Genomic DNA, 27,451 nt, shown 5'->3' on the forward strand with positions numbered 1-27,451 from the left:
GCTATAATCTCCATAAGGCTGCAAAGTTTCTGGTGTATTAGATGAGTAAATGATTAAATCAATGAATAAAACAGTAGAATCTTCTCTAAATAAAACTAGTTCCGAAAGCAGAACCAGAGTGACTAAGTGCTAACAAAAAACTAAAGCATATATTAAATGTCCCTACCTATCTTCACTTAAATGTGTGCATGAGAATGTCTCAATATATGTATATGTGCGTGTATACTGTAAAGATTCTTATGAATAAGTGAAGTTAATACTCTGATCTGGCCCAAAATCCTTGTGTGTGTATATAAAGTATTATAAGTTGTTTTCCAAAGATTACAAACAGTAGCGCCAATGTAACTCATAAACGGTACTGCTATAATGTGCCTTCCTCAAATATAAGTTGATTTTACTCTTTAGAAATCACTAACAAGCTTGGGTAAGCTTTTATAGATGGCTGGTATTTTAAAGGAAAGTGAACACAAGAGGGATATGTAAATTGCTAGGGCAGATGAATTTCTTTAAGCATGAATGTGGGTTACATGTTTGGTCAGCAAAGTGCTAGTGAACAGGGGAATTTAAAATGTTGTTTGTACAGGAAATACAAGATAGAATACATGTCTGTTTATAAACTGCTGTGTTCTCAGCTAATTGAGAACTGTGTTCTAAGATAAACACATGATAATTTTTGAGAGAATACAGAAGACAGATATTCTATAACTGTTCCAGGTCCTCAAAAAGAACCAACCCATTTTTCCCCCAAAACCATATCTATTCAATATATTTTAAGTGTTGCTGCTGTTGCTGCGAAGTCGCTTCAGTCATGTCTGACTCTGTGCGACCCCATAGACGGCAGCCCACCAGGCTTTCCCGTCTCTGGGATTAGGAACTCAAAATTTATCTTTAAAATATATAACTGACAATAGCTTTCCAAGAAATATTTTGATCTAAGTATTTTTGTGTTACCTATTGAGCAACTAAACTGCAGCTCAGAAATCACAAACTGATAAATTTATGTCTCCACCCACCCTTTTTTCTATCATTTATATTCTTCTAGCATGTAATAAACAGAAAATGGTCAAGATGAGATCAAAAATAGAAAAGAAAATCTAATAGCTGATTGGGTAATGCATTTACTAGGTGCCAGGTAATTCACTCATGCATGGTGGAAAATGGTGCAGTTTTGTAAGCACAAGAGCAAAGCAAACATAAAAATAAGATGCTGCTGAACTACTTTCTGGGGGCTGTTTTTTTAACTTTGCTTTAAGACATACATATCAAAAGCAATTCATGATTGTGAGTCCAAGCTCCAGAAATCATCCTCAGGGATTCGAAGTCTGCTCTCCCACTTTATAGCTCTATGACCTTCATGCCTCAGTCTCTCCTGTAAAATGTATATAAGAGTATCGTTTCACAGAGTTGTGAAAGTTAAATGGGACAATGTAGATAAAGTACTTAACAAAGTACCTATAAGTAAGAAGCATGGAGTAAATATTAGCTACTTTTTAATAACAGTAGCATTTAAGTTCTGAGTTCCTAAAACACATCTATCTAGAAAGGGTCTCTCTTGTCTCTCTTTCCATCACAAAAAAATTAAAGTTCTTATTTTACACTCTTTGACATAAATCATAGCAACATTTTTTGGATCCATCTCCTAAAGCAAAAGAAACAAAAGTAAAAATAAACAAATGGGCTCTAATTAAACTTAAAAGCTTATGCATCACAAAGAAAATCGCTGACAAAATGAAAAGACCTTCATCCCAACTTCCAAAATACATACTGGCTCCCTCCATGCCTTGTAATGGCCCTTACTCCCTGAACTCCATCACATACATTGACCTCAACACACACACACACACACACACACACACACACACACACACACACACACACACACACCTTTTACAACTTACCAGACCCTTTCCTTTCTATTGTCACATTCCCATTCCCATCTTTCCCAGCTGCTTCCCTCTCTTTGTTCCTTACGCTCCTTATTTGCCTTTCCAACCCACCAAGTGTGATGTGCCTCTACTGACAGCCAGCTCTGTGCCACAAACAGGTGGTCTGCCACAAAGTCACTGCCCCGAGGCACCTCACCACTAGGAGATTTTAGCTCTGGAGAACACAAAATGTTCACAGAAACACAAAGGATAAAAGAGGACATCTCCTAAAAGATATTTCAAGGCAGATGTCTTCAAAATACTCCTTTCAGAAGTCATCATAAGTATCCGTGTATGTGTGTGTATATATGATAGATGGACTAATGAATTCATGAGCCTTCCACTACCAAAACATAACAAGACAACTAAGTATTAGTCTGAACGTCACAGAATGCATTTTAAAATGGTAATCTAACCAGAAAGGATAGAAAGTAAATTAGAATAAAAATTTATAACTTCATTTTTATAATAAAGAAAACTACTATGATTAGATGATAGAAAAACTTCTGAATGCAGCTATGAAAATGAGGCAAAATCAGCAATAATATAAAATTTCTAAGGTCATAATACCCTAAACCAATGAAGAGAATGGGGTAAGGCTAAGAAAAAGTGTGGTATTGTCAAGTAGGTTAGAGTCAGAAACACAGAGAGCCAGTGGCAGAAGCCAGCCAGTGATGGCAACAGTAAGACAACCTGAAGACTGAGAGACGCTGCAGCTGCCTTATGCAGGATATTCTTTCCCTCTCTCCCTCTCCTTCTGCTTGCATCTTTTTTCTTCCCTCCCCATTCTCTTTTTTGTTATGTCTATCTCTCTCTCTGCTCCTTCTCTTTCCTCTGTCTTGCTTTATTCCCTCTTGCTACCCTGAGTTTCCTCCATTAGTTCAGTTCGGTTCAGTAGCTCAGTCGTGTCCGACTCTTTGCGACCCCATGAATCACAGGCCTCCCTGTCCATCACCAACTCCCGGAGTCTACTCAAACTCACGTCCATCGAGTCAGTGATGCCATCCAACCATCTCATCCTCCATCGTCCCCTTCTCCTGCCCTCAATCTTTCCCAGCATCAGGGTCTTTTCCAATGAGTCAGCTCTTCACATCAGGTGGCCGAAGTACTGGAGTTTCAGTTTCAACATCAGTCCTTCCAATGAACACCCAGGACCGATCTCCTTTAGGATGGACTGGTTAGATCTCTTTGCAGTCCAAGGGACTCTCAAGAGTCTTCTCCAACACCACAGTTCAGAAGCATCAATTCTTCGGCACTCAGCTTTCTTTATAGTCCAACTCTCACATCCATACATGACCATTGGAAAAACCATAGCCTTGACTAGACGGACCTTTGCTGGCAAACTAATGTCTCTGCTTTTTATATGCTATCTAGGTTGGTCATAACTTTCCTTCCAAGGAGTAAGAGTCTTTTAATTTCATGGCTACAATCACCAACTGCAGTGATTCTGGAGCCCAGAAAAATAAAGTCTGTCACTGTTTCCACTGTCTCCCCATCTATTTGCCATGAAGTGATGGGACCGGATGCCATGATCTTAGTTTTCTGAATGTTGAGCTTTAAGCCAACTTTTTCACTCTCCTCTTTCACTTTCATCAAGAGGCTCTTTAGTTCTTCTTCACTTTCTACCATAAGGGTAGTGTTATCCACATATCTGAGGTTATTGATACTTCTCCCGGCAATCTTGATTCCAGCTTGTGCTTCCTCCAGCCCAGCATTCCTCATGATCTTAAAACTAGATGATGATGATGATACTGATGATATGAATGATGGTAACAGCAACACTGCCCTACATTTTGTATCACTTTACAAATTACAAAACATTTCCACATAATGATTTGTCACCCTCTCAAGTAAGTAAAGCCAGTATTTTAATCCCCAGTGAATAAACAGATAAAGGATTAAAAGAAGTTCACATCACTGGTTACCTAGCTTGGGAGTTTTCATAGACATTATCTCTTTTTTTGTTGTTATCAAAATAACCTTATGGCTACAAGCCCACTTGAGTACACTGGCTATCCCTAGGCTGCTCAGGTGGGTTGTGGGTGGGAGTACAATTAGTTGGGGGGAAAGGAAGGTTTTCAATATCACTGTTGTTTTATTTCTTTTAAAAATATAAGTATATGTCACAAATATTAATATGTATTATGTCTATGTGGCAATAAGCTGATTGCCTTTTATGGGCTGGTTTCACATCCAGATCTCAGGCACCAGCACTCACTCACTACTGAGGATAAGCTGGTATCCTGTGAGAAATAACTGAGGAGGAACAGAGGAATCCATTATGTGACAGCAATGAGTGGCTGGCCCCATTCTCAGATGTCCCAGCAGAAAACTACTGTGACATGAGTGCAAATGTGTGGTAGTTTGAGCATTCTTTGGGGTTGCCTTTCCTTGGGACTGGAATGAAAACTGAATTTTTCCAGTCCTGTGGCCACTGCTGAGTTTTCCAAATTTGCTGGCATACTGAGTGTAGCACTTTCACAGCATCATCTTTCAGGATTTGAAACAGCTCAACTGGAATTCCATCACCTCCACTAGCTTTGTTCGTAGGGATGCTTCCTAAGGCCCACTTGACTTCACATTCCAGCATATCTGACTCTAGGTGAGTGATAACACCATCGTCATTATCTGGGTCATGAAGATCTTTTTTGTACAGTTCTTCTGTGTATTCTTGCCACGTGTTCTTAATATCTTCTGCTTCTGTTAGGTCTATACCATTTCTGTCCTTTATTGTGTCCATCTTTGCATGAAATCTTCCCTTGGTATCTCTAATTTTCCTGAAGAGATAGCTACTCTTTCCCATTCTATTGTTTTCCTTTTTTTCTAGCAAGATGTAAAATTAAGTTGTTTTTACCCCTTCTTGGTTCGTATGCAATTTGTCTTCTTCCTCCATCCTTTCTTATTCATTTTTCGAGTGCTGTAAAAGTGCCTCCTAAAAATGGAAGAAAACTGACATTTCCAAATATTGGTAAAAACATTCAGAGAGCTCAATAGAACACCTACATACAAAATATATAAAAATCAATAGCGTTCCTATATACTAGAAATGGTCAATTACAAGATGTACTGTAAAAGATCACTTGCACTATAGAATAAAATACTTAAGAATTAGTGGTTAAAAAAAGAGAATTAGTAGGAGGAAAATGTTCTGTTCAAGGAATGGTAGTGAGGAAACTGACAGAACACATAGAAAAACATTGTATCAGTACCATACTTCCCAGACATGAAAGAAGTCCAACTTATTTGAGAATTAAATGCAAAAACAAAATGACTAAGAGAGAATATAAGAGTGTTTTCATAATCTGAGGGTTCAGGAAGGTTTTGTATGCATGACACTAAAGGACGAAATCATACAATACTGACTGCAGCTAACATTTACCAGCTTATTATATACCAAACATATCTCACTATGTCATGTCACAATGTAAGTCTTCCTTTTACATATAATGAAATGGGACTTAGAGATGTTAAGTAGCTTTCACAGCAGTGTACACAGTCCACCTTCATTATTCACAGATTCCACGTTTGTTAATTCACCTGCCCTCTAAAATTTACTTGTAACTCCAAAAGCAATATTTATGGCACTTTCACAGTCATTCACATGCACAGAGTGCAAAATATTTGAGTCTCCTAACATGCACAGTGCCAGCTGAACAAGGCAAGTGTCTGCCTTTTTTATTTCAACTCCCATACTGTAAACAAGTATCCTTTTCAAGTTCTGTTTAGCCTCATTTTCACATTTTTGTGCTTTTTGTTGGTGATTTCGCTGCCGAAAATGCACTCCCCCCCAACACACACAGTGCTGGAGTGCTGTCCAGTGCTCCTAAGAGCAAGAAGGCTGTGATGCATCTAACAGAGAAAATACGTTTATGTGTGAATTATAGTACCACTGGCCATGAGTTCAATGTTAACAAATCAGCAATGTATATTCAATAAGGTGTCTTTAAACAGAAACACACATAAAACATGTATTGATCTGTTATGAAAATGTGACCAGAGGTTCACAGGAATCTAACTCTGTATTTCTTCTAGGAACCACAGTTCAGTATTTAATTCAGTGTTCCCAGAGATGTTATAGAATAAAACTATCACATATAATGAGAATCAACTATTAAAACAAAGTAGCAGAGTCAGGACTACAATTCAGGTACGTCTGATTCCAGAGATCACACCTGTCATTCCTCTCTGAAAAGAGAAGACAACAGATTGGTTTGACTACATAAAAATCAAAAGATAAAGAACAAACTGGGGAAAAACACTTGTAACATTTATTACAAAGGATGACTAACATTAATAAAGATTTCTTCAAACCAATATGAAAAGGGGGAACTTTAAAATAGAAAAATGAGTAAAGGATCTAAAGATACACACAAAGGATCACATATACAATCAATTATGAGACATACAAAAGTCTTCTACCCCTCTAATAATCAAAGAAACAAAAATAAAATAATTTAAAAATACTCTTTTTCAAACAGATAGTTTAGTGAATACTAAAAATAACTGTATCACTGAGTACTGGGGTGTGGGTATGTGTGTGCAGATAGGTTGCTGGACAATGTGTAAACTAATATAATCTTTTTGGAGAACCATTTGACAGTAGGTATTAGTATTTTAGTGGTCTTAATAGATTTTGAAACAGAAATATCAGCTTTAGTTATTTACACTGTTGAGAATATTTGCACATCAGTGAGTGATAAACATGAATTAAAAAAAGACTCTTGCAATTTTATATTTATTATCCCAAACTTGAGTATAATATTAGAGGGAATTAAAAACAGCTGCTGTTGTTGTTCAGTCTCTGTCATGTCCAAATCTGTGCAACCCCACTGACTACAGCATGCCAGGCTTCCCTGTCCTTCACTATCTCCCTGAGTTTGCTCCAACTCATATCCATTGAGTTGGTGACACCATCCAACCATTTCATCCTCTGTTGCCCCATTCTCCTTCTACCCTCTATTTTCCCCAGCATCAGGGTTCTTTTCCAATGAGTTAGCTCTTCACATCAGGTGGCCAAAGTATTAGAGTTTCCATTTCAGTGTCAGTCCTTCCAATGAACATTCACAGTTGATTTCCTTTAGGATTGACTGGTTTGATCTCCCTGCTGTCCAAGGGACTCTCAAGAGTCTTTTCCAGCTGACCATTCTACAGTTGACCCTTGAACAACAAGGGGTTGGGGCACCTACTCCCTACTCAGTTGAAAATCCACACATAACTTTATACTTGGTCTGCTATATCCATGGTTCTGTATCTGTAGATTCAACCAGCCTCAGAACACATGGTACAGCAGTACATACTATACTTCTTGAAAAAATCCTCATATAAGTGGACCCAAGCAGTTCAAAGCCATGCTGTATGTCAGCATGTCAACTTATATTTGTATACATCCATACAATATAATACTATGTAGTCACTAAACAAAGATGAAGCTCTGCAATTATTGCATGATACTGAAAATATAAGCTGAGTGAAAAAAGCCAACTGGTAGGTATAGCTTGATCCCATTCCTGTCTGAATATACATATCCAGGCAAAGCATATGACTGCTTATAAGCAAGAGATTAGATTTAGAGATACTTTCCTCTCTCACGCTGCAAGGATTCAGTCCTGAGGACCATCTCAAAGAGGATTTCACTGGTTCACATAACTTAATTTGCTAAATTTTCCCACTGAGTATTGCCTAGAATTACAGGGCAAAGAGGTGTGGTATTATCTCCCCGAAATGCACTGACAGGACTGGAATGCAGGTAAGGTATAGGAAGATTCCATGTCAAAACTGCTGGCGGCAGTCACCTGATTTCTGTTTAGAATAGAGGGGGCAGTCATCCACTATGGATTCCTGAAGTTTACCACCACTAGATTTAGGGAGAAAGAAGCCCATGATGAGATACAGCATCACTGTCAGGCAGAAGCGTACCCCTACAAAAAAAGAAAAAATGAAGCCTGAGAGTAACAGAAGTAGCTTGAGAGCTAAATTAGAAAGAACAAGAAACTTACACATTTTGCATTTCATATGTGGGCACTTCTGGTTTATTAACATTTCTTTGATAAAAAAGAAGGTAGATACTTCATACACTGCTAATGTACATAGGCACAAGACAATATACACGTGATACAAGACTGGATAGAAATGCTTTTGATTGGCACTCAAAAAAGACACCATCAGCAAAAGAGTAGTTCCTGATGGCAGCAATTTCTGATCCCACGATCTCACAGTTGACAGTATTAGAATCCCAAAAAGAATTCGGTGCAGGAAAGTAAGCTAAATCCTGCTGAAAAAAAGCAAAGGTTCCCTGAAAGGCTTAAGTAAAGGCACCTGACATTTGCATGCCACAACTGTGGTCAGTAGCAATAATTCAATACACATAGTATATGGGACAGCTTTTTCAAAAGCATTTTGAATAGTGGCTAAGACAAACCAGGTAATGGCAGAATGTTACTGTATCAACTGAGAGTCCTTTGTGGTTCTGGGGGATCCACTTGCCCCACAAGAAAAGAAACACAAACAAATGAAATCAATGCACTAACAATGCATAGAGTTATGATAATCCATAATTTAAAATAGGATAAGGAAAATATTTATGCAAATATTTATCTTGTCTCTGAGTAGGAAAAGACTCCCCAAGCACAAAAGCAATATGAGAGAACAAAAGAAACAAAAATATATCTGTTTTCATAAATTTACTAACATAATCTACAAATAAAAATTCATGACAAAAATGAAAATAAAACCACAACCGGAGTGGAGGAGGGGAAGAATTGTGCCAAATTTAGAAAGATGTATAAGAATATTCACCATAGTGTTTAGAATACTGAAAACAAAATGAAATGACAAAAATGTCAAAGATTTATAAATTTATAAATTATGTACAGCCATTCAATAAAGTATTATGCCTGTCTTAGAATTATATATATTTTGAAAAATATCAATAAAATGAGCGCATAACGCTAAGAGAAAAAAAGGTTATAAATCCTATTTCCATCAATATAGATCTGTTTACTCACAGGAAAAAGAGTGGCAGCAAGTGCATGACAACAGTAATGCCTAACATTATTTTCTGTGCCAGGCACTGTGTTGCTCTTTATATGAACTCTCTCATTGAAGTTTCATAACAAACCCATGAGCCGGGTATTATCATCACTGCTATTTTTCAGAAGGGAAAACTGAGACACAGAGAGGTGAGATCACTTGCTCAAGGCCACAAAGCTTGAAAGTGCAAAGTCCAGAATGAACCAGTTCGTGTGCCATCCACAACCATAAATTCCTAAGAGCTAAGTTTCCTCTGACTTCAAAGGATACTTTATAAAGTAAAGTACCCACATATACCAGAAATAGAGTGGGGGAAAGAATCTTCAATCTTATCTATAAGAGGAAGCGTTTCTCACTAACAACTCCTGGCAACATTCATGTTGAAATCTGTAATTCATGTTTGGAACCTCTGATGTTCTCAACTTACAAGGTATCAATAAATCAAATGTAATGAAGAGCCAGAATTCTAAGCTGTTGTTCCCTTCATATATTCATCACTGCCCAAATAGAGTTCTCTTCAAAGATGAAATCTTTTGTTTCCTTTTTTTGTGTGTTTTCTTTAAGATTCCTACGTATCTGTTGAGTACGAAGCCAAGCTATTTCGGTCTCTTTCCTGCCCATTATTTATTCCCATTCAGATGAAAATTTAAATGCAAACTATCTACCCATTCATCAAAATTGCTTCAGATTTATTTATGGTGCAGCACAGAGGAGCTTCTGGGAATAAGAGCTTCAAGTCTATTATAGTTTCTATTAATAATTGTAGTCACTAATTGCTATGAGAACTTTTTTGGATATGCTAACATATAGTTAAAGCAAAGCCAATCCAACAGACTACTATAAATAGAGTTGCATAGTCTCAGAAAAGTCATGAGAATATTGCAAGTGTGGAGGGTGGGAAAGTAGAAACATGGTTTTTACATTTTTTAAAACACTGTTATCATGGATTCAAAAGGCCAAATTGTACTCACAAATCCATTTTTTATAAATTTTCCTCTTGATTATTTTGAATATCACTTTCACATAACAATTTTAAACATAACTGAAGTTAGACGGGGTTCTCAAGTGCTATTTTTGCTCATTAATTCATTATATCAAAATGTTTTACATGGCTGCTGTAAGCTAGGCACTATCCTAGGCACAGGAAACAGAGCAGCAAACAAAACAGACAAAAATCCCTGCCTTGCTGGAACTTAAAGGCATTATTCTGAGGGTTCCAGAAAGCAAACAAGGTAAAGAATAAACTACATAGGTGATGATAACACCTATGAAGGAAAATAAAGCAGTCCACAGGGATATGGAATACTGGGTGGCATGGGGAGACTAAGCTTTAAAGACTATAGACAGGGAGAAACTCAGTGAAGAGGGGATGTTTGAAGACACACGTGAATCAGGAAGGGAGGGAGCATGGGGCTATCTGGGGAACTGCATGCTAGAAAGGGGAACAGACAGTGCCAAGATTCTGAGACAGAACTGAGCCCTTTATGTGTCTGAAGAACAAAAAAGAAGCCTGCATAATTTCAGAGGAAGAGTAAGAGGAAAGTTAGTAAGATATGAGTTCAGAAAAGTCACAGTGGGGCCAGGTGCTATGGGCCTTCAAGGCCATGCCAAGGATTTTCTCTTTTTCTCAGGAAGAAGGGGAACAACAAAAAGGATGGATAGAATTACAAAAGATTTTATCTTTCAAATTCAGGCAATATTGTTGGGAAAACAGAGGCAGACCCACTGTTCCAGGCAACTTGGTGGATTGGATGGTTGTCCTAGGTGTGGAGCAGAGGGTTGGTTTGAACCGAATCACTCTGGCTGCTGTGTTAAGACTAGAATGAAGGTGACAAGCACTGAAGCAGGAGAAGTGATCAGCAGCCCGCTGTAATCCAGGTGTGAGGAGGTGGTGGCCACGGCAGATTCTGGGTGTGTATTAACGTAAAGCTGGACTTGGGACCAGATGTGGAATGTTAGGGAAAGAACATTTTGGGGACTGAAGAACTATTGTGACTCAGCTGGCAAAAAAGGAGATGAGGAGACTCGAGGAAGAGCTACTCTGGGGGTGGCAGGGTTAGGGGAAATAAGCAACTCATTTGGGGGTATATTAAGTTTGAGATGCCAGTAGACATCCAAGTGGAGATACTGACTGGGGTGTAAGAGCGAGGAATTCAGGAAGTCAGGAAAGAGTCACCAACATACAGGTGGCACTTAAAGCGTCATAATGGATGGCATCTTTGGGGAGATAGGGCAGATGAAAAAGAAAAAAGGAGAAAGGACAGAGCCCTGGGTGCCCCAACACCACAGAGCAAAGGAGGAGAAGAATAAAGGGCGAAAGAAGACGGAGACATTTTGATATCTTCTTAGTGAATATTGGGATGGTTTGTCTACAGCAATGCATGAAGGCAGAGGCATGTACTCATTAATTTACCTTCAATATTCCCTTACAGATTATTGAATCTAAGATCCTTCAGGGACTGAGGTAGAGAGAAAAGTGTACACATCTCAGAGAATCTGGTTTTCATGTACAAGGATAGGCAGTCTGTATTGAAGTGTGCAGCTTTGAAAAGAGAATCAGACACTTTTATAAGAACACAAAAGCAAGGTAAGTCACTTTTAGGTTGGATCTATATCCATAATAAAAAGATAATTTGCCCTTCAATGCTTGCCCTCAAAACACCGCTAAAATCTTCACATATAATGAAGAATGCAATAGGACCCCAGAGAACACTGCTTCTCCATATGACCTGTGTCAATACTTTCTTTCCCAGAGGTCATTTTACACTTTTTTCTCCCCTTAACCATGTATCGTGAATATTGTGGCATTCATCTGTTGTTTCTGCCTGCCTTACACTCATTTCTCCTTCTTTGGGGTAACAGAGGGTGAATTTTCCTTCAGAAAGAGATACCCCTCTGATCTTAACATCTATCTCAGTGGGATGGCCATAGCCCAGGTCAGTCAATGAAACTTGTGGTCCCAGGAATTAGAATTCATTGACAACAAGAAAGCAAAGAAGTTGGAGAGGTTTCATCCAAGCTGTGGGGCCAGAAAAGCCTGAAAATGGGGACGAGGGGTGGATAAAGTCTTAAAAAGTCAGAAAATCATGATTCTTACACCATGATTCCTTTAGCAGTTGACTCCCTTTTCCATGATATTCTATCATCATTTCTAAGTCTAATATCTGGATTTTCCTTCCATTCTAAACCGCTTCCTATTAATGAATTCCTTTAGCCCACGTTAGCCAGAACCAGTTTCTGTGGCTGGCAGCCGGGGTACTCTGGCACACCTGCCCTTCTCCAAACTTTACAGCTCTGTGGTGGCTCATAATAAAACTTATAGGTCTTCACGTGGGTCCATGTCACAACATAAGTAAAAATAAAGGTTTAAATCTATTGTAACCAAAATAAAAGCTTAAGAAATCATTTTATTTGGTAATATTTCAATAGCCAACCTAAATTCCAATATAAATCTTTTACTGACAAATACTTTTAAGAAGAAACATTCTTCTTATTCACTGGAAATATCTGTCTTTAATTAACCAAAGCAATGAACTTTGTTTTTTACCAGTTGTTTCTATAAGATGACAACCAAGCCTGTACCTCGCTCAAGATTTACTCCTCTTTCATGTTTGCGGAGCTTCCATGTTTTTCATTATATTGTAGAAATATGTGGGAATCCCTGGCATAGCTGAGACAGGACAAACTTGTCTAGACGTACAAAAATCACTCAGCAATGTGGGTCAAATCAATTAAGTATTATTTTAACAATTGTGAAGAGCTTGATCTCCAGAGCATTTGCATTTTACTTCAACGGATACAAATAGGTATCCCTTGGGTACTCATTAGTGATACCAATCTTAAATTTTAATTTATTGTAGTTTTCTGTATGTTTAAAATGCTTCACGATTCATTTGGAATTGAAGTGTCTGCCTCTTTGAGAGAAATATTCACAGTTTAATACCTGTATCAGGTCAGGTCACCCAATAACTAGCCTCTGGGTTTCCTACACCACCCTGGAGGCTCACGGATCAGCCATTAGAGCTACAACTCGGCACAGCTCACCGGTGAATGCTAAACAAAGAGATGATCTGCTCTGTTCTGCCTGAGGAAAGAAATGATCTCTATGTGGACCTTCTCTACATTTTTTGATAATAGCTTTATAAGGCTACTGTCCTTTTGTTAATGTCCAATGAAGCAAATTTTTCTCCCCTAGTGAAAGCATAAGCCTTCCTCCCTTCAGGCCCTCTGTGGGTTTGACACAGGAAGCTCCCAGCTTGAATCTGTCCTCCACCCTCTGATTTAGCTTCCACCAGGGGTCAGTGGCTCTCCGTCCAGATCTGATGACAAACTTTAGGATAAATTATAAGGTTGACAATTCAGGAAACACTGGTATTACCACCATAATTCATGTGTCACCTCACCTGGTTGCCACCAAACCTCCAATTGACCTCTGCCCTCCTTGGAAGGAGGTAAATTAATTTGGGGACAAGGGCAGGAGATGATGCTTATAGCCCTTTTCCTCCTCATTCAAAAAAGCTCAATAGAAAGTGGTATTTAAAAATCTGATTCACATCTGAAAAATAACCCTAAAAAGGCAAGTACAAAGCAACTCGTTATTCCACTGGTGTCTCTATCACTGTGAGAGCACACCTCTGACAAGCAAGGTCAGACACTGCACAACGCCCTGGACTGTCACTAGGCCTTTCACTGTGAAGCCCATCCCTCAACTTCACAGGCTCTACCCACAGACTGGTAACACTTGAAGGAATTTCCAAAAGAAAGAAATATGTTACAAATAGATGAACTGCAATGAAAATCTTTTCAAATGTCTCTGTATCTAAATTTACAGTTTTCCTCTTATATTCATGTCCTACTCAAGTTCTAACAGTAAGTCAGAGAAGAAATTCCCTATTTACTTGAAAATCTTCACTAAAATTACATTCATCAAAATGTTAATAAATTTCAGCAAAATTTACAAATCACTTTCTCATATTTCTATTCATGACGATAGTTTAAAGGTATGTTAACTCTTAAGTCAACAGTGAACTAAATGATATCTTTGCTTTGTGCTTTATCTGGAAGGTGATTCTAGTCAAGGAGTATTTAGGACTATAAAATCCTGGTCTTGTTTGGCATGGATATAATCTTTCTGGTTTCACTTTGCAGTCTTTATTTTAAATAACAAAATTAGCTTTCACTTTTCCTTATTTTCCCTCTGTTAAAATGTCTTTTGTTATGTTTTATTATTATCTCTTTCTTGAAATAATTCTCATTTCTAAAAATAAATGCATATTAGATAAAAATATGGGTTCTGAAGCAAGACGGACTGAGCACTCTTGCATGACAGTTTTATGATCTTGGGCAAAACACTTATTTTTCTGTGACTTAGTTTTTACATCCAGAAAAGGAGGATAGCAATACCCACCTCATGAGGTTCTTGTGAAAATTACATGAATTAACATACATAAAGCAAATAGATCAGTACCTGACACATACTAAGGGCTTCTTTAGGACTTGCTATTGTTAATGTTGTTGTTATTTATTCCTAAGTTCCTGAATTACCTTTCTAAAAATTTTTTTAGCAGTATCAGTGCGTGGAATGGGAATATGAACTCATCTTTCAAAAAAAAAAAGGCCTACAAGCAAGTAATTTCCTTATATTCCTCCATCACAAACACTGGACATGTAACATTTTTTGCAGGATGAGGTTACAGGAAGTGTTTACATGAAAAAAAGGAAGTAAGAAAAGATCTGCAACTATGATCATAGGATATTTCAACATTCATAACAAAGGTGGCCTAAACAAAAAGATTACTTGTTCCTAAAGGTAAGGCTGAGATGCCTGTTTCCTCTGTCAATACACAGCAAGCAAGAGAGAAATGACAATACTGGATTTGGTCCTAGAGGCTGAGCCAGACATAACAAACAAGGTTAAGGTTGGGGCAGAGCTCATGTTCACAATCATGTCACACATCAAGTATTTTAAGTGTCAACAGGATTTACATATGGTGATACTGCATTTTAGACAAATAGGACTGACAGGAAATAAAGTTTACAAACAAACTCACTAGCATAAATTATCAATTACAAGAAACTCCAGAAATTGAAGGTTGGGCACAGGTTACCTTCTCAAAACCTCAGTAAAAAGTTAGCATACAATGCACTCTTTTGTCACCTGCAGAAGTATTAATAGTACATCTTGAAGAAAACTCTGAAAATGTACCATCAAAAGTGTCTTACTAAATATCATAGTTCCATCAATGTGGCAAAAAGCAATTCTATGGGAGAACTGGAGCACTTCAGAGCTGAATACAAGAATTGGGACAAATCTAAAAGAGAATGCAAAATGGATCATTTATGCATTTAGAAGAAATAATTAGAATTACACAGGTGCAAATAACAAGAAGTTGACTGATTTCTCTTATGATACAAGGAAGTCCATAAGAGGTATTCCAGGGCTGATACAGCTGGTCAGGTATAAACTTTGACTGCATAGAGCATTTTCTAGTAAAGGGATGGTCTCTATCATCACCTCAGTCACCTCAAGTTATTTCCTTCAGTTCCTGCTGAACTCCTCGTCCACCACCATTATCTTGCTTAGTAGTGCCTGGCTCTTTATGACCCCATGGATTGTACCCCACCAGGTTCCTCTGTCCATGGAATTTTTCAGGCAAGAATACTGTTGTAGCATGTAGGATCCAGTTTCTCACTACAGATCCAACCAAGGGTTCCCTGCATTGGGAGTGTGGAGTCTTGAGTCACTTGACCAGTACGAAAAGTCCCTAAAATAGGTTTTAATGAAGAAAGACTGTGGAACTTACTCCAGAGCAACACACCTCCCTTTCTAACTCCCAATCTAGTGTTCATGCCAAGGTCTCTACCCTGTTTATAACCTGTTAAGTGCCAGGTACCCTGAAAGGTGTCATCACTATTTCATAGCTATGCAACTGTTAGGAGTCTTAGCAAAGAGACTAGAAAGTAAAGGATATAACTTGAGGTGACTGAGGTGGTGATAGAAACAGTCCATCCCTTTATTAGAAAAGCCTTTATGAACTCAAGCATTCAAGACATCAAATCAACCTGCCTTTTAGAGTTAAGCTAATTCAGTGTGCATTTTCCTAAACTGTACCTCTTCCTCATGGTGTGTGTATATTTATATACATATGCTTCCATACACAGACTTCTGATTCTGCAGTTTAACTCCATAGCAGACAGTGGGGAAAGTAGCTGACTCAGAATTAAACAGCTACTGGCTTGAAAGTTCTTCTGAGAGATTTTACAGTGTAGGAGGAAAAACCTACTTTCCTATTAGGAATAACTATCCTATGATTTTTGGAAAGAGCAAGTGAATGTCACAGAAAGATGAAGCTATTTTTTTTTTTAAGAGAAATACAAGAGCCAACTTATCCACTTTTATTATTATAAATATCCAATGAATAAAATACATGGTAATTACACACTGTCTGTATATATACTAATATTTTTCATGTTATAGAGGAGAGAAAGGTTGAGATAGAGACAGTAAATCTGAAAGGAAGAAAGAGAAAGAATTAAAGGAGCAAAGGAATTAAGTTTTGAATCAGGGAAGAAGGAAGAGGAGAGGGAAGACAAGGCCCTGTGATGTGAAGGGAAAGAGCAAAAGAAGAAAGAAAATGAAAAAAAAAAATAGGAGGAGGAAGACAGGGGACATGGGAGAAAGCACGTGAGATGCAGGTGGAAGGAGACGGGGGCAGAGCAGGAAAGGCCGAGAATGCCGATTCTGAGGTGGGCGTAGCACTTATTGGTAAACCACCATCAGCCCTTCTTCATGTCCCTTGGTGCACAGGCGCCAACATCCACCAATAACCAGGGCTATCTGAAACACTCATGAGTTCTCACATAGTTTCAGAGTCCTATAATCAATGAAATTTAGTTTGCTTCCCAAAGTTTTACGTTTCTAAGGAAAGCTAAATTAGCATTAAAAGATAACCTGGGTTTTCAATGTTTACTTGGGAACCTCATAATTCCTATAACTATCTCTTTGTGGCATTCAAAAACTATCTAATTACATTTTTTGAATAATTAGAGCTGCCTTAAGCCACAAATCAACATCTGTACATTTGTAGTGATCCTTCTACACACTCCAAATCCAGCTGCTACCCTTCGCTCCTACAGGACATCAAATAAAAAGGAAAAATATGTGTGGTTTTAGAGAAGCACACGTTAGAAATAATTGGTTAACCCGTAGGCACAGCATTCAACCCTTCAGAAGCTCTGCCTTCAATGAGATGGCATGGCAGGTGACCATGGCAAAAATTACTCTCTAAGCTGCACAACAGACACCAAAGTGAGATCACCTCACGTGGAATTTCCTGAGAGCCAAGAGTATTTTTTTTAAAATATACCATTCTTGTGTTTGAGCAGTCATTAAGAAATCTTCGTATCTGAAAATTCAGTTCCAATTTCTGAATATATGTTCTTAATATTTCTTTAAGTTTAATAAGATTGATACAGTTTTATTCTTTTATAAATAACTTTAAAATCAGTGGGGTAGGAGAGGGGTGGATTAACCACCCAAGTTATCCTTGAAGCCAAAACATTTAGATAAATGAATTTTCTTTATCATATGTGTATTATGTCATCACCCAATCATAGTTCAAAGCACTTCTTTGCACACTGAATCTACCCCTTCTAACCAAAAGCACTGAGTGTAGGGTTATCCATTCTTTTCTATTTTTATATGACATAAAGAATTTTTAAAAGAAGAAAGAGCTTTATATTTTTCTGTGAAAATATATACAAGATTTTTTTAATGCCAGTGTTTAAAAAGTACCAGTAACTCATTTATGCTTTTCCAGTGTAAAGGCTACCTGAAATATATTTCAAATATACATGCATTAGCAACTATTTGTGAACATTAAAGACACAATAAATGTCAAGCTGTCATCTGAAGTCATTGGAAGAATAAATATGGCTTAATATGCAACATATTCTATATAACTAATCATGTAAGATTTCCAGATCATCTATAGAGTTGACCAATTCCAGGCACGGGAAAAATAAATCAAAGATAAGTTCTAGATATTATCTTTTGAATGATACTAATTTATGGAAAAAAATGTGAAAACACCTATCATTTTTTAAAGGTGAAAAGACAAACTTATTGGAATAAGATGGTTCTATGAAAAATATGATTACAATGATACAACTTTTATTCTTTACCATTTTTGATTAAAATAAAAATAATAGTTTAAAATAAAGATTCATAAAAATTAGAGGAAAATATTCTAATTAAATAATTTCTAGTAATGTAGTGATATGACTGAAGTAAGAACATCTGCCTAAATTAGATGTTTTCAATTATGATTCTAAAGATCTATTTTTTTGAAATTCACACAGGGAATATATATTAAATCAATGTCTATATGATTTAAGAAACAATTTGAATCACATCAGTAAAACATACCTGAAATAAGTTGTAGAGCACGAGATGAAATATAAGACAAGTAGAGGAAAATGCTTTAAAATGTTCAGGTGTTCACAGTTATATACAAGCAGGACACAGATGCAGTTCACTTATAAACTGCATTTGACAAATGATTCTGAGTTTAAATATGCTGATTCCAGAGTAAGAGACATATAAAGAACAAATATTTACTCACCCAATCAATAGCCCAGTTACCTCAGCAATAGCAGATTGCTATTAATTCAAATAATTGCTAATTCAAATAACTACAATATTAAATCAAATAATTGTTATTTAATTCAAATTTTAAAAACATCATTCCCTTGAAAGAAATTTAATCTGGAGTATATTATCAATAATTGTATCTGACATACATATCATTCTAGTAATTGAAGTCATTATATTGCACTCCCTTTGAATGGTGATTTTTAAATGGCAACCAGTTGATTCCAGAACACATTTAATATAATACCAATAGTGGTTACAACAAAATACCCTAAATACTTTATCCTGATTTTACCTTTTTTACATAAACATTCTGTTTTAGCAGTTGAAATTGGTTTTCCCACACACTCCACAATATGATTAAATAAATAACAGAATGAAAATGTAGTACGGAAGAACTACCAGTAGTGATACTGAATTTACAAAATACAATCAAATCCCCTTTATAAAGCATCATGGTTTACTACCTATTCACTTCTGCTTAAAACAGATATTTTTCCTCAATAAATATTTTAGAGCATATTTTTCACTGTATTGGAACATTTCCCTCACCTTATGCCACTGTAATAATGGGTATTCTAGTCTTTTTAGAAATTCAGATAAATTGTCTCATAGAAGCTCAGGCACTTTTCACAGACTCATTTACTTAGGCTTTCACAGATAATGTTTTGTTTTTTTTTTTTTCTCTTATATCTGACCTCTCCTTTCTGATGACTGAATATAGCCCATCCTGTGAGTAGGCATTTTCTTATTACAGGATGTAAGGTTTATCCAAGTCTTTCTAGTTCAAAATATACTATCTGTCTGCTCAATGGTGCCCAAATTCTTTTAAACAGAATGGGTAAAACATCTCTCGACGGTTGTAATTAAGACTGTGGGAGAATAAAACACTGACAAGTCACAGTCACTACAAATTGGTTGGAGGAGGAGGTTTAAACAAAAGGCTAAGGAGCTGGGGTGAAGAAGAGGGATTATCGGGGGAAAGAAAAGGTGCAGACACCAACTCAGTCTTTGCTTGTTTCACAATCCTGACCTGGTCCTTAGGAGAAGGAGCAGTGAATTGCCAGGTGTGGCTGGGGAAGAGAATGGCTACCTGACTGGACCATCTAGGTTTCCATTTCCTATTTTCCCATCATTTGCAATTTTCTACCAAAAAAAAAAAAAAAAAGAAATTAAGGTATGGGCCTGGAAACCATGCTGTGGAAACTGACCATATTTGGAGATTTGTGCAAAAAAAGGAAATTCTAGGAAAAATTGCTCCGACCCTGAGACTTTCCTAATTCAACATGATATACATACACATAGACATATATTGCTAAATATACAACCATAACCTCTTACTGCTGAGTTTCTAAACTCATCATGCAGACACCACGGCTCATTGTGAATAACGATGCCCTTTCAAGAAAGTCATAGACAACAGATTTAAAACATACAAGAAGCTGACAACAGAGGTACCAAGTGATCAGGTGATGAGAATTAGTAGAGCTTCCAAAACTGTGAACAGATGAATACACTACTTAAAGATGGGACTATCTGACAATTCTGTTAGATACACAAATTTCAAATTCTTTGTATTGTATTTTTGTTGTGTGTTTTTTTCCAGAAGATTTTCAACAAAAATCTTACACAAATATGACACATACAGAGACCCATAATATTGAACTCTGATATTTGCCTCTCCATCTCATATTCTGTCACAGACACAAGTCTCAGAGGGTAGCTGACACAGCCTGATCTCCAGTCATGTTCTGTGTTAGGTAGCACTATATACAATACCTGTCTCAATGCATTCTTTTAGATAAAAAAGTAACAGTCATCAGCTGTACCCCAAAATCATTTCCTCAAATGCTCAGTTCGGTGTAAATCACAGATAAGATAGTTTTCCTGACATAACTTACATTTTAAGGACTTAAAAAATTAGAAATAAAGTCTCAAGCTAATATTTTGTATTTCTTAGTTAAAAAAAAAAATGGCCAAATAACCTAACCTAACTACAACAGTATATTAGGTTAAAATTTCTTACTATCAGTTCAATTCTTAAATAGATGTTACATAATTAATTTTAAACATTAATTTCCAAAAGTCTATAAGAAAAGGAGACATGTATAAGCATCATTTCATTTTTAAACAGTTCTTCTACCTGTAGAAAATTTTACAAGGAAAAACTTACTGAAGGCCTATAGCTACAGCCAGTTTCAAAATCTAAATATTTCACAAAACAGGTAACAGGAATTCAAAATCCTACAAAAACCATTCACAAAGTTTAGAATGATTTGATCGTCTTAAACTTACACAATAAAATTTCTCTACATTTTCTAGTGATGGAAGAGGTAGAAATTGAGACTTTCCCACACAACTTGCAACTTGAAGTGTTACACTGCAATCTTACTCTCTATCATCTATTTCTTTTCAGACTTAGAATGTGATTATGGGCAGTCTTAGGCTGACTTACATTTGCTAGCTTCATAGTAAAAGCAAAGTCTACGTCATATTTTTGGTATTTTTAAGTTTTATATGCTGGCACCTTACAAAGGATATGGAAACACAGGGGGCAGAAATGAGGCTTTGTATTATCACAGGTCTTCTATCACAACCTGACAACCCCATCTTTTAGCCCAGCCTTGACTCTCTACACCTTCACTAAGACTCACACCAAGTGACAGGTTCAATCCATTGGTCTTCGGGTGAGGTCTGAGTTGCCATCATATTGGCTGGTCCTTTTCCTTAAAAGATTCTCATGAACTCAGGAAAACATCAGACTGCTCTTGAGAAGAGAGTAAGCACAATAAAAAGAGGGGACTAGCTGCAGAAAATTAATGTTCCAAAGTCTGAAATTCCACCAAATTAGACTTCTGCTTTACAGACAAGGCTGCCGCCATGCCACAAGAAAGCTGTAAAAGCACTATTTTAAATCTCTAGTAAGCATTTAGACTAAACATTTTAAAGCGGATATGAAGGGTTTTTTAAATAGAAAACTTAAGGTTTCTTATCATTTTTATATCCATGTTTATCTGAAATGCCAGCTGCTCCGTGGATTATCTCCTGCTATGCCAATAACTGTTAGCCCACAAAAGATGGAAACTGTAACATGAAATCACTAGACAACAGTTTCTATTCGGTTGGGTATCAGTATTTTTGCCTTCAGATTCTAATTAAATAGTGCCTGTTGCCGCTTAAAAGCGCCATGGAAGTGAAATATTCAGAAGTTCCAGCGGAAATAATAGAAAATAGACAATATCTTATTTTCCCACATACTCCATTAACTAGCTTAAAACATAAAAAATGCATGCACTACACAACATTCTATTGCTTGCAGCTAAATTGTACCTCTTCAATCATGTTTAATTTTGATGAAGGGCTCCATAATGATCCTTTTTCAAAAGGTATCTTTAAATGATAAGGAACTTCCAGTCCCTACCTGGAAATTAAAGCTGTGCAGATTAAAAAGACATAATCATTAATAAACATCACAGAGATCGTTCTAGAAAGAAAAGGCACGTTAAAGTAAGAGGAGACTCAGAAAAAAACACACCATTTCCTGACATTTTCAACGCCACTTTAGAATAGAGCGCTGGAAGCAGCCGCTCCCTGTCAGGAGGGCCATTTACTCTGAAGGAACCGAGAAGGACCCCTGGCCGAGGAGCTGCGGGAAGTTTGCGGCGGGCGGGCGACTGGCGGGGCGGCTGCGGACCCGGGCGCGTCATCTGTCACCGGCGGGTCCGCAAAGCCTAGCGCCACTCGGCTGCCCTGCAGGGGGAACGAGAGCAGGGACAAAGGTCTGGAATCCAAGGACTCGGGTTAAGGAAACAAGAGGCGCGAATTCATTCAAGTGTCAGCTGTCAGAACCACGAGTGAGGAGGACCGAATTTTCTGGCCTTTCCCTGCCCAGAACCCCCTCCTCTCGGGGAGACGCGTGAGGGGAGCGTGGGGAGTCGGGGTGGGGGGCGACCGGTGAATAAATTCTAACTCGCAACTCTCTCCCCCACTAAGTTTGTTTTCTCTCCCTCCTCCGAGCGCAAAGCTGAGCTAAGGGTTGTCACGGTTCAGGTTTAAATGGCCCCTGGGAAGAAGGAAAGCGGTATAAAGGTGCGCTGGCCGGTGGGAGCGGAGATGCTGAGGTACCTACCGTGGTATTCTTGTCCCGGAACGTAGTAGGTGGGGTGGCCCGCAATGTGCAGGGAAATGAGCACCTCGCCCTGCTCCCCATCTCCTTCCAGCTCCCCGTGGTGAGTGCACAGGAAAAAGAATGGCGAAAAGCGGGGGTAATAGCCCACCGCCGCGCGCGCCCTCAGCGTCGCCCCCAGCAACAGCGCCAGGAGGAAAGTCCGCGGGGCCCAGGAACTGCGCTCCATGCCGCCGCCGCCGCCACCGCGCGCCCCGAGCGCCGCTCTCTCATTCAGTTTTCGAGGCACTGGGACCGAGGAGCCGCGCGGAGAGAATGCGAGAAGGCGGCGGACGGAGTAGAGCGGGCGCCGAGCCCCGCCGGGAAGTTCCGCGGGAGACCGCTGCTCCCAAAGTTTCTTTGGCCCGCGGGAACGCGGGGCCGGGCTGCGGACGCCGGGAGCGGGACGGTCGCTGCCTCGGTGCGCCGCCGCCGCCTCTGCGCGACGCCCCTCGGCCAGGCCTGGGAAAGCTCCCGCCCCCCTCCACACCTTCTTAAAGCCCCGGGCGCCGAATCCCCCCCGCCGCTGCCACACGTGTCCCGGCCGCTCCCCCGCCCCCGCGCGTCGCACGGCGCGCGCCCGCCTGGCCCCCGCCCACTCGGGCTCGCTCGCCGCACCTCGCGCTGCGCTGGGCGCACGCCTCTCGGGAGTCCCGGCGCCGAAGCCCAGTTCGCATTCTAAAGCGCCGCCGGGCGGGGTCGGGGGCCACGGAGTCCACGAATCTGCCCTGAGGGACTTAAACGCCTGAGAGAGAGACGCTCCCGCCTAGGTGTCTGGAGGAGCAAAAGGACTGGATTGTCTCCTTTTGGCCCTCAGATTTCCCTCTTTTTCTTTTTTTTTTTTTTTTTCTGAGAGGAGGCGCGGAGGAGAAGGGCGGTGGGGACCTGTGCTGGCGCCGGCTTCTTTGTCTGCGCGTGCTGCGCCTCGCGCCCCTCGGGGCTCGCCCACCTCGGAGCCTGGGCGGCCCGCATTGGTTCTGGGGATCCGCCTGCGACCCCAAACCGCGAGGGGCCCCTGCGCTTCTTTCAGACCTAGGCCTTGCGTCTCTAACGCTGACCCCCGCCCCGCTCCTCGCCGCAGCGACAGAGCCTCGTCTGTAGCTGGATTTAAAATGAGATTAAGCGAAAGTAGAATTGGCAGCCTCAAGTGGTGCCTGGAAATGGTGATTTGTGATGCTTGGGTGTGGGGAATTGTGTGGCGGGAAGGGCTTGCGGAGCTGCGCCCCGACAGGCGCTCTTCTCTGGACTGTTCTGTTATTCATTGCTGCTGGGTTCTTCAGGCGCAGATGGTTGTAAATTTTCAAATCGGTGTTTATTTCCTTTAAATGTCAGCTACGACCAATGTCCCTGAGACGGGGCGGGGGGATGGGGAAATGTTCTGGGGAGATGCTGGCAGCGGTGATTGAAGCGGGTGGTAATGAGCTGCTGCACAGGAGGCTGCGGGGAAGAGAAATAAAAAGCACGTTTTTAACCGAGGACGGCTGGCAGGAGCCCTGAGGCATCCAGAGCCAGGTTGCCAGGTTTTAATGCCTCTCTCCACTCAACCTTGGCTCGCCACCAAACCCAAATAAACCGCACGTACAGAAATGAGATTATAAAATTAGAAGGAACAGTGTCTTTGCCTGCATGGGGGGTGGGGGGGGGTGCGGTGAGGAGCGACAAGGAGGAGTGTGAAAAGGTAATCTTTCCAAGGGGAGACCTCTATAGTTACCTCGTTGCAAAGAGAAGAGATTGGTTGGTTTCCTCTTCTCCAGGCCGAAATCAGACAGGTAAAAGGGCCACTTCTGGCTACGTTCTGGTTTCCCTCCCTTAAGAATCTCCAAGGACTCAACTGCTGTATATATTTGATGTAATCATCGTTACTGCTGCTGCTCTGTGCTGGTGCAGGCTTTGGGCTGTAGGTAAGTTACCTCTATTTAATCCTCACACCACTCAGAGAGGCAAAAATTATCCCCATGTCACAAGAGAAGAAATGGTCAGAAATGTTAATTTGTCCAATGTCAGTAACAAAGACTGTCAGTAACGAAGCAGCCTGGCTGCTGGCTCCAAAGGTTCTCACCGGGACCTACCTTGCAACTATCCACAGCAACCCTAGATAGAGGTAAGTTACCACCACCTGTTCCCCGCAGGCAGGCAGTGTTGCCTCAGTTACAGGACACTCACTGGCAGCTGGCAAGACTGTTACCACCTTTCTGTCCAGTTATGTGAATATAACCTAAAATAAAATGAATCACTTCTAGAAAGCATCCAAAACTACTGAACATTTTTAGGTAAAATGTTTATTATGTGCCAAGCATATATTAGCTCCTTTAATCCTCATAACCCAATGGGGAAAATATTATTAATAGTACATATAAAGAAACTGAAGCACAGAGAGGTCAAGTGACTTGTCCAAGATCACACAGCTGTAATTGCGAGAGAGCAGTGACTTGAACAGTCACATTTTAGAGTACAGCACTTAACCATTGCAAACTTTGATGCTGTTAGAGGCATGGGATGTCTTTACCCAATGTCAGATTATCTCATTTAATTCTTACATTGGCCTGTGAAGTGCATGCTAAGTAATTTTAGTTGTGTCCGACTCTTTGCTACGCTGTGGACTGTAGCCTGCCATGTTCCTCTGTCCATGGGATTTTCCAGGCAAGGATACTGGAGTGGGTTGCCATTACCTTCTCTCCAAGGAAACTTCCAGACCCAGGGATTGAGCCTGAGGCTCTTAAGTCTCCTGCACTGGCAGGCAGGTTCTTTACCACTAGAGCCACCTGGGAAACCCCATGGCCTGTGAAGTAAATATCCTCATTTTTTAGGAGATACAGTTGAGATTCACACAAGTTAAGTAATTTGTCCAGGGCACTCAGCAAGAAGAGGAGCCTGGGATCAAATCTGGCCATGCTTGATCCCAAGGTTGCCGCTTGAAATAAGCTATAAAGTAGCAAGACTTCCCTGTAGCTCAAAATGGTATAGAATCTTCCTGCGATGCAGGAGACCAGGCTTCAATCCGTAGGTTGGGAAGACCCTATGGAGAATGGAATGGCCATCCACTGCAGGATTCTTGCTAGAGAATTCCATGGACAGAGAAGCCTGATGGGCTGCAGTTTGTGGGGTTGCAAAGAGTCAGACATGACTGAGCAACTAACACACACAGTAAAGCACTGATACTTGGTGCAGGTCACAGCTGCACTTAATCCCAGAAGGTCTTCAGTTCCCAGGAGGTCCCCCTCTTCACTCTGTAAGTAGTAACCTCTTGTGAATCTCTCACCATGGCTTTCTTAACATTGAATTTATGTGACCAAGTTTATTTTCCAATCTTCCCCTCTTTTGTGCTTTCTTAACTTCTACATCTTGACTTTTCTATGTGCATTATACTCTTAATTATGCAGAGAAGGGGACGGCAGAAAATGAGATGGTTGGGTGGCATCACCGACCCGATGGACATGAGTTTGAGTAAGCTCTGGGAGTTGGTGATGGACAGAGAGACCTGGCATGCTGCAGTCCATGGAGTTGCAAAGAGTCGGACACGACTGAGTGACTGAACTGAACTGAATGCAGGCTCAAATATGTGGCTACAGCCTCATGGCTATTCATTAACCGGTGCAGAGACTGTTTAAATAATGCCCAGAGTGATGTTGAGCTGCCTAAGAAGGGGGTAGATGCTTGTACACTCTACTTAGCAGTCCTTTGGACCAGCATGTGTACATGTGCCCTTACAGTAATTGAGGCCCAAGTTCACACATCTCTGAGATCTTCTTTATGGAATCCCAGTTCAACTAATTATTATTAATACTTTTAAATATTTTTTTGGTTAAATGAAGAAACTAACACAAGATGGATATCCAATCACTATCTTCCTAGTGAGCACTTTGTCACACATTCACATGGCAAACTGCATTATAATACAAAACTTTTAGCTTCCCAGATCATGTGCTAACCTTTAGATCTTACTTCTATTTAATGAGCCATAATAAATATCTTCAGAAATATTTGTTTGGTCCACAAAACTACAAACCTTTGAACTAATGGAAAAATAGAGAAGTACTCTTCAAGAAAATTTGGTTCACATCCAAAAAATCTGTAAAAAAATAAAATGTGATGTCAGAGATGAAAATGAGTAAATCTGTGGGAAAAGGAGTTTAAAATAGGGTACTATTCCTCTGTAGTTAAAAGAGCTTTGGAAAAGCCATTAGCCTACAAAAAAATACCTTTAAGTATCCTTAGACAATAAATTCATTTCTTGCTGATGAGTAGAAATTATTGACTAGTATTTGAATAATCTTAACACAATGGAAATTAAATCATATACATATGAGATCCACAACTTTCAAATCATTGGTAGATGATGACCCTAAATGAAACACAAAAAAGACATTAAGTTAAATTTTAAAGTTACAAGCATTCACTCACTGTCTGCCTTTCATTGATTTTTTGAGACAAAGTATCAAACGTTTTGGTGTGTGTAAGAATGTGAATCTCTGCTCTTATTTACTATGTAAAAGTAAATAAGATAGGAAGTATATAAAATTTTTAAAAGTATACAAATATAAATGTGAAGATGGTGACATTGGTCAATTCTATAGGTTCCAAAATGGTGATGAAAGGTCAAATAAAAGAAAATCCTTCCTACACTAAGTCTTTAGGGAATGAAACCACTGAGAAAGGTAGGATATTTGAGGGTTGGCTCTG

At 39.4% G+C, this 27,451-nt stretch overlaps 1 protein-coding gene across 1 annotated transcript in view; it reads right to left on the minus strand.

The window, feature by feature from the left end:
• RELN (reelin) overlaps positions 1-22,961 on the minus strand; it is a 536,555-nt gene extending 513,594 nt beyond the window's left edge. The window contains exon 1 of the mRNA XM_052638374.1: positions 22,736-22,961. Within this exon, the coding sequence (XP_052494334.1) occupies positions 22,736-22,961 (226 nt within the window). The remainder of the gene's footprint in view (positions 1-22,735) is intronic.
• Positions 22,962-27,451: the final 4,490 nt, after the last annotated feature.

This window comes from Budorcas taxicolor, chromosome 4, assembly GCF_023091745.1.
Source record: "Budorcas taxicolor isolate Tak-1 chromosome 4, Takin1.1, whole genome shotgun sequence".
NCBI classification, from domain to species: domain Eukaryota; kingdom Metazoa; phylum Chordata; class Mammalia; order Artiodactyla; family Bovidae; genus Budorcas; species Budorcas taxicolor.